At 43.2% G+C, this 17,792-nt stretch overlaps 3 protein-coding genes across 4 annotated transcripts; 1 reads left to right on the forward strand and 2 right to left on the reverse strand.

Moving 5' to 3' along the window:
• Positions 1–1,272: 1,272 nt before the first annotated feature.
• Positions 1,273–5,841, reverse strand: nsdhl (NAD(P) dependent steroid dehydrogenase-like). Of its 2 annotated transcripts, XM_056286817.1 has the most exons (8): positions 5,815–5,841; positions 5,591–5,680; positions 5,179–5,340; positions 4,836–4,982; positions 4,537–4,665; positions 4,217–4,359; positions 3,989–4,091; positions 1,276–3,707 (listed from the first exon to the last, which is right to left on the reverse strand). In XM_056286817.1, exons 2-8 carry the CDS (start codon positions 5,609–5,611, stop codon positions 3,375–3,377), a joined length of 1,038 nt encoding a protein of 345 aa, XP_056142792.1. In that variant the 5' UTR covers positions 5,612–5,680; positions 5,815–5,841; the 3' UTR covers positions 1,276–3,374. The 2 variants fall into 2 exon arrangements, with proteins under 2 accessions (XP_056142799.1, XP_056142792.1); XM_056286824.1 differs by lacking the exon at positions 4,836–4,982 and having other exon boundaries at positions 1,273–3,707.
• A 262-nt stretch (positions 5,842–6,103) lies between these two features.
• On the forward strand, positions 6,104–11,787 carry cetn2 (centrin, EF-hand protein, 2). Its single transcript, XM_056298966.1, has 5 exons — positions 6,104–6,731; positions 7,039–7,203; positions 7,369–7,497; positions 9,915–10,052; positions 10,202–11,787. Exons 1-5 carry the CDS (start codon positions 6,729–6,731, stop codon positions 10,289–10,291), a joined length of 525 nt encoding a protein of 174 aa, XP_056154941.1. The 5' UTR covers positions 6,104–6,728; the 3' UTR covers positions 10,292–11,787.
• Positions 11,788–12,506: 719 nt separating this feature from the next.
• LOC130109634 (olfactory receptor 4C15-like) lies at positions 12,507–13,919 on the reverse strand. Its single transcript, XM_056276624.1, has 3 exons — positions 13,704–13,919; positions 13,430–13,531; positions 12,507–13,106 (listed from the first exon to the last, which is right to left on the reverse strand). Exons 1-3 carry the CDS (start codon positions 13,917–13,919, stop codon positions 12,507–12,509), a joined length of 918 nt encoding a protein of 305 aa, XP_056132599.1.
• Positions 13,920–17,792: the final 3,873 nt, after the last annotated feature.

Here is a 17,792-nt window from a genome sequence, read left to right on the forward strand (position 1 = left end):
CTGCTCGGGCAAGCACATCTTCACAAAAGGACTTAGGAGTGGGAGAAATGACTAATGAAATACTGGAAACACCCCCCCTTATCTCAAGGTAGACACGGAGTAGAGCTTATGCAAAACTGTGGAGTACAGCCAAATTCAAATTACAAAAACGGGTTGTAAAACCTCCTGGGGGGTGTGGAGTCACTCCTTCCAAAAACACTTCGTCACATTGTCTCTGGAGAATATTGGTGTCTATGCTGATGATAGAGCAAATATGGTGCAGGCCCTGAAACCTTATGGTTAATGATGAACTGCAAAGTTAAAGAAAGAAGAGTCGCGGGAACGGCAACTCTACTGACAAGCCAGCGTGACGAGGAAGGAGTCAGTGAAATGACTGAGCAAACACGGTGACATCCACCCATCTGTTAAAATGAGCTGCAACAGACAGCGCTTATGCAGCATGATTGATCACTCTCACACTGCGTCGATGGCTGCAGCTACGGGAATACAAAACACCCAAACTGCGGTTTCAATAAGGCCGCAGGTAACTCACTGGATGGCCACTGTCAGGGTACCTACCTTCTGTCACTGATCATCCAGATGACCTCAGAAAAAAAAAGAGTAATTTCCAGGTGAGCTGAGGGTTGAATCGTCTGGGACAGAGCGCGGCTGGTGTAAGAGAAGTGAGAGAACGTCTTTTCCGTCTGACAGGTGTCTCCCTCCCTGAGCCAGTGAACAGGTAGGGCGTGAACACTAACAAGCCCAGCCAGTCAAAGTAGGTAGGTGTGGGGTGGAGTGACGTGTTTATCTATCTGTGTGTTTGCGCATGTGTGTGCGTGTGCATGTACATGTGTGTGTGCGCGCGTGCATGTACGTGTGTGTGTGTGTGTGTGCACGTGCATGTGTGTGTGCGCGCGTGCATGTACATGTGTGTGTGCGCGCGTGCATGTATGTGTGTGTGTGTGTGCACGTGCATGTGTGTGCGTGCATGTGTATGTGTGGATAATTGAGGTTGCTAAGAGCTTATCTCTGTTTACTACATCTGTGCTTTGTTGCACCGAAATGAGTAAGCACATACCTGTCACAGGTTGACAAATGACTCTAAAAAGAGAGTGAGAGAAAGACCAGGGAAGGCGGGAATGGGCACAGAGCACAGGCGTGCCAAAATGAACCGACTCGATGGTGGATCATCTCCAGTGGGACTGCCTCCCTCGTGCACACTGGGCAACAAATCATCAGCTGCACATTATCGAAGTGAAACCTGGGCTACATGAGACACACGAGCTGCACGAAGACAGCAAATAATACTGTTCCACCACACATCAGTGAGTTCAGTATCACGGTGTTTATTTTAAGTCCCAGGGATAAACTATGTCTACCACCATCATTATACAGCAAGTCATTAAAATACATCAGGGTCACAATGACCATGTTTATCTCAGATTATAAAAGCCTGTGACTACCTTTATAACCTGTCAGGTGTACCTTTGAAAATTCAAACCTATGGGTGTAAAAGCAGATGTAAGCAGTACGATGTGTTAGCTCAGTCAAATGTGACAGAAAGGCCTAAAGTCTGACAAAAAATTATCATCTGCACACCTGCATGTGTCCTCCAGCTCGGGTTTTTTTTTTTAGAAAGGCAGCCGTAAACAGCAGCACACTGCACTTTTTGATTGATTGGCAACTCCATATTATATTTGATTTCATAGTATAGAGTCCATAGGGATAGTGGTTGGGTATCTGACGTAAAATTTTGCCAAATCATTATGCGGTTTGAGAAGACCGCCATCGGTGCTGTGCCCTTACAGGGTACCGACAGAAACTTATCAAACTATGGAAACTATCAAATCTGCTGTGGTGACTGACCCCTTGGGAAACAGGGAACAAGCCAAAAGAAGAAGAAGAAGAGTATAGAGATTGGCCTACCCTCATTTCTCATGAGACAGTCGGACACATATGGGGTCAGCCCTGTGTGTCAGCTATCTAATTGGCTTGCTATCAGTTAAGATAAGTGTTGGGTTAAGGTTAGGGTTAGGTAGAGGCTGAAGTTGAGTCAAGTTAAGATAAGTTAATGAAATAGGGCCGAGGGAACATAGACACATGCCTGACACATGCTATGCACATATTTACAGAGCCTTTTCATATCAAAAAGGGGTGTGGGTGATGTCGCAACACGCCCCGAATATTTACTGTCACGTACACACCTCTGAGCAATGAGTCAAAGATACTAATTTTCTCACACAAGTTTACATCTGGCCACACAATGGCAAGTATAACCTGCAAAAAGCATTGTCTATCTACACTCAACCCTCTCTCATTCTCTCTTTCTGAGCAAGGAACCAGTCAGACAGCTTTGCCACATGGTTCAGACGTTACCGGTGAGTCATTAGGGTGCCACTGGCTCAGCATTACGGTGGAATGCACAGACTCTGAACCTAACCCCCACCTTCACGTCACCAAACCGAGACACACATCGACAAGCATATACATTAGCTGCAAAATGGCAGTAGCAGCTACCGATTGTCAAAGTTTGACATGCAGACTTTGAAACTGGCATGCTTAACACACCACCACTGGATAGATATGACTTAATTATTTGTAGAATGAAAGGAAAGGATTATATTGGATATATTTATGGGATTATAAGTGACAAGAGTGACATATGGAATGCGGATTATCCAGGACTGCAGCTTAGTATGCATTTTAATTGCCCATCCCGTCATTGTATCCTCTGGCGTTCATTAGGCTGCAGTGTGACATAGTTTACCATTCTCGGAAAAAAAAACGGAGAAAAAAAAACAAAACACATCATTCTGATGCTGTTTGTGACACAGTCTAGGGGTAGAGAAGTGACAATGATGAATTGACTACTAATTGTTAAGGATGTGTGGTGCTTGTGAACAGAGTGGAACCCCCCCCCCCTCTTCTTAAACTGTTCTCATTGAAGCAGTGAGGCAAGGACTTTCAAAGGAAGGTAATTAAAGCCTTTTGAAATTTACTGCAAAATCTGAATGCAAACCACAACACTAACATGTATCAGCACAGGGGGGAAAAAAGACATCTGTAAACGGTAACTGTTGTCACAGTGTATTAACAGGTCATTGCATTAACAAACTATTTTTGCCATTTGGTACACACTCATGAAAGGGCGATCTTGCGAACATGAATGTCTGCTGCCATCTGCTGGTGAGACTGGTGCAGCCATGGAAGAGGCAAAGCACTGAGGCGATTCATATTCAGGGATCCAAAAAGCTATTATTAAATAAATGCAACCCGCCAATTGCTTCACTCTGACTTGTATAATGAAAATCGATCTGTATTCCACTATATCCCAGTTCTGAGCCAGTGCATGATAGTGCTTGTATCGTCACATTTTGAGACAGTCTTCATTGCCCTCAAGCTCCTTGCTTGAGATGAGGGTAGCTCATCACTGTACGTGCTATGCCCTCCCTCAGACTGACTACTGGTTTATAACCCATGTCCTGCTTGGCACGGTCACAGCTGTAGTAGTGGTGGGTGCCGGCCAGGGCCACCCTCATAGGAGTAAATGTTGGTTTGAAAGGCATTATAGGGCGCAGGATCAGGGCCAGCAGCCAGAGCAGCATGGCCAGTACATACACCAGTGTGTAGGGTAGGTGGTAGCGAGGTGCTGCATATCCCAAACCCACCAGCACTTCAGACATGAAGTCCCAGAAACGAATCGGCTCATCATTGGTGATGTGGTATGCCTAAAAGAGAGGATGGGAGTGCACAACAAGATGCCTTACTGGTCCAAAGTGCAGTTTGAATGGTTACAATAGAAACAACAGTTTAAACGTATAGGATGTTTTGCTTCTAACAGCGCTCTCAATTATACATCTATATCTGAGGTAAGGCGGATTGGAAGGACATAGAAAGGTTAAATATTTCATGGACAGACTTTTCCTAAACCAGCTAGATCAGTTATGAGCTAGAAGAGAGAGGTGTGAGTGCAGAGGCTGACTCATTGCTTTTTTCCGGTTTCACCCACCTTGCCACATACAGGTGAGTCTGGCTTCAGGTGTTCAGCAGCCAGAATATGTCCATGAACTACATTCTCTACGAAGGTGAAATCCACCAGATTGGTCCCATCCCTATAAAGAGACAGAAAGACACAGAGAGACAGAGACAGAAATGGCTTAAAACTCAAGTTCTAATTTGTTAAACATTGTCCTTAGAGCCATCATGCTCCTCTGTGGGAGTATGTAGGTCAACTCACCCAATGATGAACTTCATTTTCCCCCTGCGAGCTGTGTCCACTAGGATAGGTACCAGTTGTGGGTCCCGGGGACCAAAGATACCATGAGGCCGGATGGCGACTGTGAGGAAACCCTTCTGCATGTCACATGCCCCTAAGACCAACTACAACACAAACTCAATATAAAATGTTCGTCTCAGGTAGAGAGAGGAAAATTTGTCACCAATAAACAAATTGAAAGTAAACGATGGATTATGTATGCAACATAAATGCTTGATAGAATCAACCAGCCCTAGTTCCCACACTTAAGCAACCCCCCCCCCCCCCCGACAGGCTCCAACCTTCTCTTGTTCGATCTTGGTTTCCGTGTAGTAGTCAATAGGTTTCATAGCGTATGGTAGGTCCTCTTTCCCATTCTTAACGTCTTTTCCCTCAAACACCACACTGGCACTGCTTGTCAGAACCAGTTTCTGACAAAATCAAAGCAGTTAAAAACATTTCAGTGAATAATCTCAATCTAGAATTGCAAATTTCACCCCGTTGTCTTCTCCTTGTAATCACATAAAAGTTTTGGAATTCTACCACGATAGAAATTAAAGCACCCATCTCTGTTCCCAGCTAAGCCACCATTCTGACCCACATGTACTCCAGCCTCTTTGCAGGCCTGGATCACAGACTGGGTGCCCTGGATGTTGACCCTCTGGAAGAGAGCACGGTCATCACTGGCAGGGGCTGGAGAGGCACAGTGGAAGACCAGGGACACATCCTTCAATGCTGGCAGCAGAGCCTGGGGCAGGGACAGACACTGACTTTTCAGAAAGATCCAAATGCCCCTCAACTGTTTGTCGTGCCCATCTACTAACCCACCCCTCATACACACACAGGTCAACTATTGGACAGGATCTATGGTTAACATATTTTAAGAGGAACAAGGTTCAAGAGTCCTGACTCGGCAACCAGTATACAGAATGGAAGAGACCTACTTGTTTGTCGCAGAGGTCTCCCTGGTAGAAGGTCAGACCAGGCAGCTCGTAGTTTTGGCGGATGTCAAAGACGGACACAGAATAGCCCCGATCCAACAGTTTCTCCACTAAGTGTCTACCGAGGAAACCTGAGCCCCCTATGACTGCACACCGTTTACTACTCTGTCCAGGATACACACACACACAGACAGACAGACAGACAGACAGACAGACAGACAGACAGACAGACAGACGGGAGAGCATGCACACACGTGTGTGTGTGTGTGTGTGTGTGTGTGTGTGTGTGTGACAGTCAGACAGACAGGCAGAATCGTTGCTTTTACAGTCATACTTAAGGAAAAACAGGTAACATGAACATGTTCTTGTCATTTAATCCTTCCACAATGAAAAACTACAGTAACAATGAACTCACCGGCCGAACACGAGTACTCATACTTAGAAGTCAAAATTAGACAACAGGTGAACTGTTCAAACTTGATAGGCAGACTGGTGGATGGATGAGCTGTTAAAATATATTGAGATACCGCTTTTAATGAATTTCAAACAAGTCAATAACCTTTTAGATTCTGCTAAGAAGCACATAATTTATGCACTGTAAAATGAGCGGAACAACTGAGAAAAGTTTAAAACATTTACCTGCTGCCTGCCCCTCACAGCTTCTTGAACACATACAAAAGATGAACTATCAGCTGAGCGCAAGCGCTCCTGTCATTGGGTGAGCAGACGCCGATAAAGGTGACGTAGTACGTAGCCAATAGGGTGAAGAATACGTCAAAGAACGCCACTGTAATGACCAATCGCAGAGTTCAACCCCTTACCTCCATCTCCGACACACAGTAACCACGCCCCCTTTAGATGCCGTCGACATATAACAAAAGCTGTTCCAGAGTCAGCGTCTTGCTGTAATTTATTTACATTTGGGTAGTATGGATGCGGATGCACAGATCTAAGATCTGCTTAGTTTGCCAACATTTTAGGACATACTCGTACAATTTGACATTACGATCTTATAAATGTATGTATATGAAGCACGAGCCATTTCTGATGGACCTTTTGGCAGTCTAATCCAAGAGAAATACCAATATGTAATTCTTTACCTTTTGCTTTCTACAATTTTTAATGTTGCATTTTGCGTCCGGTGATTTTCCTCTAGCCAATCACCGTTTTCTACCCGACTGGTGTCTTTGATTTGTGCCACCTCTCCCGCCTGTCTGTGTCTCGCTTGCTCCGTGAGGTTCATCGGCATGATGGCTGGCGAGAAGCTGGTGTAAACCGAACGCCCGGACCTGTGGACTGAAAGTGTTAGTCGCTGGAAAGCGTTGTAATTTCCGCCTCTCTCCATATAAAATAATGTCAGTGTTATTTGCGTCATACTGAATTCAGTCTTAGAAGTTGATGTGTGTGTTCGTGCAACCAGTGCAGCGCGAAAGCGCGTCATGAAAGCCTCCTCCCTAAACGACAGGGAGGCTGTGGCGTAGAGGAAAACATTCTGCCTCGAACTAGCGAACACGTTCGCTTCCATCTTTTGTCATTCACCCCAATAGCACCTGATGGTGAGTGAATACGCTTCATAACCCGATAATGGAAATAGCAAAGCTGTCCTTATTGTGATACATCTTAAGTCATAGGCGGTTGGCAAAACATTTGTTTGAGTGAATGAATGAATATAAGCATCTGGCCATAACAGCTGAACAGGCTATTGAAGGGGTGATCATATGGACTTGAGTTTTAGGTCTACCCTACAATCTTCCACAGATTATATCTGCTCAGCCATTTGTATCAGCAGAATAATTGCAATTTCCTGCTGCCTTTTACCTATTCTGCCTATTACCATGCCCTCCATTCGTCTTTCCTTGCCAGGCAACCAATGCAAAAAGGCCATCCCTGCAGGGCCCGGTGCCACCTCCTCGAAGGAAAACAAGCCCAAAGCCAGAGCTGACCGAGGAGCTGAAGCAAGAGATCAGGGAGGCATTTGAGCTGTTCGACACCGATGGTTCTGGACACATAGATGTAAAGGAGCTCAAGGTAAAGGCTCACACTGTGATTATTGTGTGTGTGTGTGTGTGTGTGTGTGTGTGTGTGTGTGTGTGTGTTGGAGTGGGTGCACTGCTGTCTATGGCATATGAGGTGATTGACAGTTTCTTTCTTCGTTCTGATATATGCCTGTCCATTTTTCCGGTATTGTGACAGGTCGCAATGAGAGCCTTGGGGTTTGAACCAAAGAAAGAGGAAATCAAGAAGATGATCAGTGAAGTGGACAAGGATGGAACTGGAAAGATCTCCTTTACTGACTTCCTCTCTGTCATGACACAGAAAATGGTAGATACAGCATACACAATGACTGGCTTATGTTTCCATCAGTTGCATCTCCCAACAGTCACAGTGAAAAGGACAAAAAGTAAATAATTTCACTGCAGCGTTTATGCTATAATGTGTTATAACAGCAGTAAAAGGTTATAGTGAAATTTCAGGTCTGTCCCTGTTTTGGTCCCAGGGCGGGATTCAGTGCTAAAAAAAACTACATGCAGATACACTGTCATAAAAATCATAACTTGCGCACATTGGTATATATCTGTTTCTGTTATTAGATCAGATTATAACCCTAAATTATGCTGTTTTTATACAGTAATGCTTATTCACCTCGTTTTTTATTGCTACAGATCTCACAGGCAACTTTATAAGCTTCTAGGGAGTAATGGGTCCTCATTACATGTTTTTAAAAGAAAACTAGGGTAGGGACTTTTTATAGAGGACATTCCCTCTCTAACAAACATCTTGCAGTTGTTTGGGAATTACAGACTATCTCAACATTTATTACCTATTCAAGACTCATTTACTCTGTGCAGCCTAAAGCTTTATCACACACACCTTTTATCTTTTTATTTTTCTTCCCCACAGCCCTTGTACTGCCGTATGTTCTCATACCCACTACTACACATGTATGAGGGTACATGTGGATACAAAAATACAAGTACACACACATACACACACATCATATCGCCCTATACTTGTGGGGACCCCTCGTTGACTACATTCATTCCCTAGCCCTTAACCCTAACCTTAACCTAATCCTAATTTTAACCTTAAGCCTAAAACCAAGTCTTAACCCTAAAATAGAGCCTTTCCCTCATGAGGACCCATAAAATGTCCCGACAAGGTAGTTGGTTTCAGTTTTTTGTATCCTAATGGGGACCAAATCCAACTGTCCCCATTAGGATACATTTAAAAAAAGAAAATCTGGTGTATATACACTACCGTTCAAAAGTTTGGGATCACCCAAACAATTTTGTGTTTTCCATGAAAAGTCACACTTATTCACCACCGTATGTTGTGAAATGAATAGAAAATAGAGTCAAGACATTGACAAGGTTAGAAATAATGATTTGTATTTGAAATAAGATTTTTTTTACATCAAACTTTGCTTTCGTCAAAGAATCCTCCATTTGCAGCAATTACAGCATTGCAGACCTTTGGCATTCTAGCTGTTAATTTGTTGAGGTAATCTGGAGAAATTGCACCCCACGCTTCCAGAAGCAGCTCCCACAAGTTGGATTGGTTGGATGGGCACTTCTTTGAGCAGATTGAGTTTCTGGAGCATCACATTTGTGGGGTCAATTAAACGCTCAAAATGGCCAGAAAAAGAGAACTTTCATCTGAAACTCGACAGTCTATTCTTGTTCTTAGAAATGAAGGCTATTCCATGCGAGAAATTGCTAAGAAATTGAAGATTTCCTACACCGGTGTGTACTACTCCCTTCAGAGGACAGCACAAACAGGCTCTAACCAGAGTAGAAAAAGAAGTGGGAGGCCGCGTTGCACAACTGAGCAAGAAGATAAGTACATTAGAGTCTCTAGTTTGAGAAACAGACGCCTCACAGGTCCCCAACTGGCATCTTCATTAAATAGTACCTGTTAGAGCCTGTTTGTGCTGTCCTCTGAAGGGAGTAGTACACACCGGTGTAGGAAATCTTCAATTTCTTAGCAATTTCTCGCATGGAATAGCCTTCATTTCTAAGAACAAGAATAGACTGTCGAGTTTCAGATGAAAGTTCTCTTTTTCTGGCCATTTTGAGCGTTTAATTGACCCCACAAATGTGATGCTCCAGAAACTCAATCTGCTCAAAGAAGTGCCCATCCAACCAATCCAACTTGTGGGAGCTGCTTCTGGAAGCGTGGGGTGCAATTTCTCCAGATTACCTCAACAAATTAACAGCTAGAATGCCAAAGGTCTGCAATGCTGTAATTGCTGCAAATGGAGGATTCTTTGACGAAAGCAAAGTTTGATGTAAAAAAAATCTTATTTCAAATACAAATCATTATTTCTAACCTTGTCAATGTCTTGACTCTATTTTCTATTCATTTCACAACATACGGTGGTGAATAAGTGTGACTTTTCATGGAAAACACAAAATTGTTTGGGTGATCCCAAACTTTTGAACGGTAGTGTATATACCACATTTTAAGTCAGGCTGTCACCTCATTTCTGTAATTTTGTGAAGTTAATGTTCCACCTCATTTTCATCATCCTTGCTTTGTACGTGTTGTTGTCCTTTGTTTTCTGTCAATCACTTCACAATCTCGGAATATTAAAAGCTCTCTACAAATAAAATGTTATTTGACTGAACAGCTTAAATAGTCATTGTGTCATCTTGAGTAAAGACAAAGCTTGTTCATCATGCTTCCAAATTTTAAATAAATACAAGGAGGAAATTGCTTTTTGTTTCTCTCTCATCAAGGCTGAGAAGGACTCTAAAGAGGAGATCCTGAAAGCCTTTCGTCTGTTTGATGATGACGAGACAGGGAAGATCTCATTCAGGAATCTAAAAAGAGTCGCCAAGGAGCTTGGAGAAAATCTCACAGATGAGGAACTGCAGGTGAGGCACATGTGTACACACATGCATGGACACATGCACATGTGGATACTCAACAACAAAAAGAAAAGGCCACCCAATAAATGTCTTATCTCTTTATTCTTGTCTCATATGCTAATCTATATGTCCTCTTTTGTCCTCTCTTTCTGAAGGAAATGATTGATGAAGCAGATAGGGATGGTGATGGGGAGGTGAACCAGCAGGAGTTCTTGCGTATTATGAAAAAGACCAGCCTGTACTGAAGGAAGTGCGTGACACTGGGACCAGTGTTGGATGTCCACAGGGGCCATGGTTGGTTGCGTGTCATGCTACTTGAACGTCTGACTCTGTGACAGATAACTGTTTTACATGTTGTGGTGTCAGCTTCTCACGTTTAAAGCTGTAAAAATGCGTCAACGGAAGGAAATTGTTGTAGACTTGAACTTGATGTCTGGTCAAATGCCAAATGATATTTTTGTCATGTAAATGGTAATTTACATAACATTTGATAAGTGCAGTATGTGAATGCTTCCTCAGTCACTGCAATGCAAGATTCATATTTTTGCCTCTTTGTTTGAAACGCTGGCTTCCTTTATTGAAAACAGCTTTGATAATGGTGTTGGAAGATATGGAGGTGTTCTCAAATCCTTTGCTGTCGAAATATAAATTCACAGTCCCTGCCTGAGTCTGGTAAACACAGTACATTAGAAAGCTTTGCTTTGCGCCATACTGATTTATCCATTCGTCAGTTGTTGTTGTTTTTTTTCCATCTTATGGCTTCTGTAGGTCATGTTTTTGCCCTTGTATTTAACATTCATATAAACATACTGTGTATTTTCAGAGGCAACAGCATATTAAAAATACCTGTTAGCATTGCTGGGTGAACTGCCTGTTAAGTGATGATGTTGATTGTGTCATGATCATGGCTGGAGAGTGCTGTGTCTAACCTCAGTACTGCTGTTGTATTTGTGCCTGGACCTCTTTACGGGGTGATCATCTCAATCAGGGTTGCTGTCCAACCTGTCTGAACCACTCCCTCTTCTTAAAAACTAATGGATCTATTTTCCTCCCCTGTATTGGATATTTGGATATTTGCCTCCTTCTTTGTGCATCGTTTCTCCTCAGTATTCTTTGGTTTTTTTTTCTAGACAGTATATAGGGGGGCGTTCGGGTAGCGTAGCAGTCTATTCCGTTGCTTTCCAACACGGGGGATTGCCGGTTTGAATCCCCGTGTTACCTCCGGCTTGGCCGGGCGTCCCTACAGACACAATTGGCTGTGTCTGCGGGTGGGAAGCCGGATGTGGGTATGTGTCCTGGTCGCTGCATTAGCATCTCTGGTCGGTTGGGGCACCTGTTCAGGGGGGAGGGGGAACTGAGGGGAATAGCATGATCCTCCCACGCACTATGTCTCCCTGGCGAAACTCCTCATTGTCAGGTGAAAAGAAGCAGCTGATGACTCCACATGTATCGGAGGAGACATGTGGTAGTCCTGAGCCCTCCCCAGATCAGCAGAGGGAGTGGAGCAGCGACCGGGACAGCTCGGAAGAGTGGAGTAATTGGCCGGATACAATTGGGAGAAAAAGGGGGGGGAATCCAAGAAATAACTAAATAAATAAACTATATAGTTGTGCATGGGCATATAGAAAGCCAGTAAGCCACTTTTTGTCGTTGTAGGTTACAATGAACTTGTTCTCTGCATTTAACCCAGCCTATGTTGTGTTGCTGTTAAGCCCACTGAGGCAAATTTGTAATTTGTGATATTGGGCTATACAAATAAAATTGATTTGATTTGATTTATTGTATAGGAGCAGTGGGCAGCTGTAGCGCCTAGGGACCAACTCCAGTTCTTCTTTCCATTGTCTTGCTCAGGGGCACAGACAGGAGTATTAACCCCAACATGCATGTATTTTTGGTGGTGAGAGGAAACCCACGCAGACACAGGGAGAACATGCAAACTCCACACAGAAAGGACCTGGGGCGGCCTGGGGTTCAAACCCAGGACCTTCTTGCTCTGAGGCAACAGTGCTAACCACTGGGCCACTGTGCCACCCACCTAGTTTGTGTGTGTGTAGATAGCATTTTCTCATCTTTTTTCATGTTTTTATCCTTGTAAAGCATAAATGTTACTCATCTAACCATGAGTAGTCACAATCAGCTTCATTGCGTCTGACCACCTTGACTCATGGGTTTTCTGAGAGCCTGACAGGTTGCTCTTATCCCACTGCCACAAATGTAAAGACACATTGTTTGCTTTTGGAATGCAGGTGCACACAATATATTGACTCTGCAATCCAAAGCTATTATTTCATATCATCTAGTAATTTTGAAATTGTATAAAAAGGAACAGGTGGAAAGCTTTAACTGTTCCCACCGAATAAATTATGCTCTCAGAATTCAAGCAATACGGGTAACAGTTACATAACATTCTGTAGATATAAGCTGCCCAGATTAATGCTCACTTTGAAGCTTGCATTTGTACTAGCTTGCGTTGTTGACTCGATTCCCATGTGCTGCATGTAGCATCCTCTGCTGAAGCTCTCGTGAGCGGTAGCCGTACACCAAAGGGATGAGTGACACCCCCAAACTATAGGTGGTGGAGGCTGCTATGTCAAGACCGTCACAGTGCAGGTAGCCAGGGATCAGGTAGCTGTCCATAATCAAAGGAACTGAGTAGAAGACCGTCTGTGCTGCCTGGAGAGTCAGAGTCACCCGAGCTCTCTTGGTGAAGAGCAGCCCACCACGTATATCCCAGCACACCAGGAAGAAGCAGCCCATAATGGTCAGATGGCAGACTGGTAGCACCACACCGCTCCCCACAGTGTAAGATATGAACAGGACTGAGGTGTCTGACACACAGGGGGCGAGGATGACTGGTCGACAGCGAGGAAGGGAACCATTGACCTCCACTGTCTTCAGTCCAATACACAGGGCCACACTGCTGAGAACACATGACAGGGTCCATATGACTGCTACAGTCGCTGTCTTCCTTCGAACACACGTGCAGATTTCATAGTGAAAGGGCCACTTAATAGCCACACAGCGGTCCAAAGCCAGCGCGGTGCTCAGGAAGAGGTCTACCTGTGTGAAAAAGGGAAGAAAAACAAATACGATACCACCTTTGGTCTTAGTTGTTTTGTTGCCATAAGGCATAGTCAAAGGCACAATAATAATGTTAAATCAAGTAAGCCCCTACGAAAATGAAAAGCTGATAAATGCACATTAGTATTAGTAATCAATAGACTGATTTCCTTTTCTACAGAATGCCCAAATATAATAATGTGTTACTGAAAAAATGTGGCTGTGTAATGTGGGCTGATGTAAATGTAGAATGGTGGAGTACATGTAGTATGATGTAGTACAAGAAAAAGGGATTTCAACCCTATGACTGATGCACTACAAACCAATGAGCAGAATTGGGTAGCAGCACAGAAGACCAGGCAATGGGCCACAGGCATACTTTCCTTTATTATTAGAAGAACTGCCTGAACTGTACAGAGAAGTAACTGAAACGATAACAACAGTCATTTAGCTTGATAGACAACGGCCATATTTGTCATTCAAAATGATCATCAATGAAAGCAGTGGGTCTGCTTTTAAAAACTAAATAAAGGTCACATCAGCATTTCAAATGAATGCATCCCTCTCCTAGGATGAGAATGATGCGTATAGACTTACCCGAAGGTTGTCGCAACAGAGGAGGTGTGTGAGGAGAAGAAACCGTGTATGTCTGAGGAGGGATGGAGAACGGGTGATTGCCAGGAGCAAAGGAACATTGAGCAAGGTGTTAAGTGTGCAGCTCACAGTAGAGCTGACTAGCTTGATCAGGTGGAAGATGCTGGTGTCCATCTGAGTCTGTGCCTCGAGGGCTGTCACGTTACAGGGAGTGCCCATGACTGAAAGTCTCCTGCAATTCAGCCCTCAAGTCTGTGGTTCTCTGTGTTGAAAGAGGAATCAATTAATGCAATTTATAAGTCAAGACGCATTCATAAAAAGAAAACAGAAAATCAAAACAATGCAGCATTTATCCCTCAGACCTGGCTCAAAGTAGTCCATCATCTTCCGCCGAGACATAATACAGTCAATGCATATAGAGGATATCATTTTCCATCCCGATCACTGAGTTCTGCTGAGGTGGCCAGCCATAAGCCAGCTTTAAAGGCTGTGTTTGCTGTCAGAGTCGTTGCATCGAGTTGAAGCTCATCTTCATGCATGGTGGTGTGTCCACTCCTGGTGTTTGTCATAGCTAATTACTTTTGCTTAATTGCATCATGGTCAGGGACAATATTCATACATTTCCACAGAATTGTATTCTGGGTGTCAATATTTGTTTGATAGCATGGAGGCAGTCTTGGAAAACGGTCCCATCCCCACTCCTCCAGCACACATTACACAATATTTCTGTACACCACACTAAAAAACACGCTGGAGTAAAACAAAGCTGCTAGAAACTCATTTTAAATCCTTTATCGCCATATTTAAAAATACCAAATAACTTAAAAGACAGCCATATTGTGTTTACTTTAGCACTTTAACATACAGTGGATAGAAAAAGTCTACACACCCCTGTTAAATTGGCAGGTTTTTGTGATGTAAAAAATTAAACCAAAATAAATCATGTAAGAACTTTTTTCCTATCTTAACATGAAATTGCAACCTATAAATATAAAGTGAATAACAATAAGAAACATGAAAGGGGAAAAAAGAAAACTACACAACATATAATAACCTGGTTGCATAAGTGTGCACACCCTTTTATAACTGGGGGTGTGGCTGTGTTCAGAATTCACCAATTACATTCAAACTCATGTTAAATAGTACAGTGAGTGTGGTTAAACCCAAGTAAAGTTCGGTTGTTCCTATAGGATTTTCCTGGAAATAATGGAGACAATGATAAATGAAAGATTAACATATTATATAGAAAATAAAGGATATATATCCAAATACCAGAGTAATTTTAGGAGAGGGAGCGATACTATGGAACCACCTTCATGTTTAGAGTGAAATTAGAAAAGCACAGATAAAAAGGGAAACAATAGTGACTGTCTTTTTTGATATTGAGAAGGCATATGATATGATGTAGGGGGAAGGATTACTAACCAAACTTTGTATATTGGATTAGGGACTTTTTACTAGAAAGATTAATACAAGTCAGAATAGGAAAAATTATTCAGGAAAATTTGTGGTTGAAAATGGAGCACCCCAAGGAAGTGTAGTAAGCCTTTTATTATTTACCATAATGATAAATGTTGTCTTTATGCATGCAAGTATTGAAATCACAGAACATTTAATCAGTTCATCTGGATACAACGTTTATTGACAGATACGTTTCATCACTCATCTACATGAATTCTTCAATCTAAACTAACTGCAGGTATCCCCACCCTTATAAAAAAATACAGTGGCATAACGACCGAAATCAACAACCAGTTTCTTATGCAAATACAGAGGATTTGGGAATGTTTGCAATCAGAGCATTGTAAGATGGCGACAGATGTACTCTTAAAGTTCTGACATAATTTATCTTGGTTTCATTTTTTTTGCATCAGAAAACCTGCCATTTTAACAAGGGTGTGTATATCCACTGTAGCACGTGGCAAGATAAGAGCCATTAAGCTGCAGATACGTCATCTTTGTGACTGCAGGACCACATTACATTGCAGCAGCTTGGTTAACCCAATCTGTTGTATCCAAACATTGATTTAACCCATTCATGCATGAATTGTGACAACCTCAGTCAGGATTTTTTTCTTTAGTGTTTTTATTCCTCTTTAGCCATTGGAACTTCATTTTCTTAAATGCCAATTTTTCAAGGAGTTTTTCCATATGTTGACTCGGGTGGACAGCATGCATTTCAGGTTTCAACTGAAGAAATATGTATTTAACAAACCAATGAATAAAATGATATATTATGTCAAAAAACGACAAAATAATATACATTTTTATTGCTGTTAAACTAATGTGTTCACATATTTTCAACATTACTCAACATTTTACTCATATTACTCAACATAATATCATATCATATCATATCATCCAGCCATTATCCAAACTGCTTATCCTGCTCTCAGGGTCATGGGGATGCTGGAGCCTATCCCAGCTGTCATAGGGCAGCAGGCAGGGAGAAACCCTGGACAATAATATAATAATATATAATATAATAATATAATAGGCTCCAGCATCATGTGACCCTGAGAGCAGGATAAGCACTTTGGATAATGGATGGATGGATGGACAATATAGTAATATAAAATTACTCAACATTTACTTTCCACTCCCCTGAAAAAGGAGTCTCCCTCAAACTGGTTGTCTCTGGTTTTCCAGACAAGTCTGCTTTTTTTATGTCCTTGAGCTCTATCAGGTGGCACATCCTAGGCATCCTCAGCTCTCTCAGCATCCTCAGCTCCCTCACTTTCCTCAACTCCACTGTCACTACTGCTAGCATTTGTTAATCCTTCTTTTCCTGACAGCCATTCATCATCATTGCCACTAGCATCATTCTCATTGACTCAGATGGTATTTGCTCCACTATCCTGTAGGCTTTTCTATCACATACCGCACTTGAGCTCTACAAAATATAAAGACACCAACTGCTACTCACATAATGGAACTATCCATCCATCCATTATCCAAACCACTTATCCTGCTTCCTGTGGAGAGATGGCGGTGCAAATATACATTTGCGGTGGTCTCACCCAGTACCGTCGATGCAGTGTCTTTGTCCACATCAGCATTTTATCTTCGTTTGTTGGCTGGGGGAGCTGGTGCTGGATCGGCTGTGAGAGCTTGGTCTGCTACAATGTGGGCCCAGGGAACGTAGTCTGAGGGCAGTCTGACAGGACGCAGAAGCGGGGCAGGCTAAACTAACTGCCAGCCCATGCAGACACTGAGGGCGGGTGGTCTGGTGGCGGCCTCACCTGGTGCTGACTGTGGTGTTTTTGATGTCATCATGTGGAGTGCGGGGAGGTGTGTTAAGGGTGTCTGGCTGGGACAGCTGGTGCTGGATCAGTTGGGAGGGCTTGGTCTGCTTTGTCCGGTTGCCACAGGGACCACGGCCCCTGCCTGGAGCTGCGCCCGAGCAGGAAACACAGAGGGCGGTCTGACAGGACAAGTTATCGGGGCAGGCTAGGCTAACTGCTAGCCCATGCAGACTGGCGGTTCTGCTGGCTGGCATTTGTTCCCTTGGTTAGGAGGCCTGTTTTTGGCATATCTGTTCATTTGCCATTCTTTCTGAGTCAACACTCTGGAAATCAGCTGGAGTTTCAGTCTGTGTGGCGGTGGGGGAACTGTTGCTCCCCCCTTCTCCCCTCTTACTGTCTTTTGCATGTGCTGAAAAACTCAGGTTTATGATCTCTTCTTGAGCTGCATATATACCCTATGAGGAAACAGCTATAAGCCTGATCACCACAAATCAGCTAGATCTTTTCAGGCAATACATGTTGCTTACTGAATGTTGCCTTTACTATCTTATTACAACGAGTACTGTCTGCAGTAATTTCATAATAAACATAATCCCAGTGTGTGTCGGCCCTGTGATGGCCTGGACGCCTGACCAGGGTGTCTCCCCGCCTGCCGCCCAGTGACTGCTGGGATAGGCTCTAGCATCCCCGCGACTCTGAGAGCGGGACAAGCAGTTTGGATGATGGATGGATAGTTTGGATACTATACATATGTGTTAGTTTGAATATGTGTGTTCTTGTAGTTCTTGAATGTGTTTTTGTCTATATGTTGCACTGCTGTGGGCTGGGGGAAACTGCATTTTGTTTC

Source organism: Lampris incognitus, chromosome 1, assembly GCF_029633865.1.
Source record: "Lampris incognitus isolate fLamInc1 chromosome 1, fLamInc1.hap2, whole genome shotgun sequence".
NCBI lineage: Eukaryota > Metazoa > Chordata > Actinopteri > Lampriformes > Lampridae > Lampris > Lampris incognitus.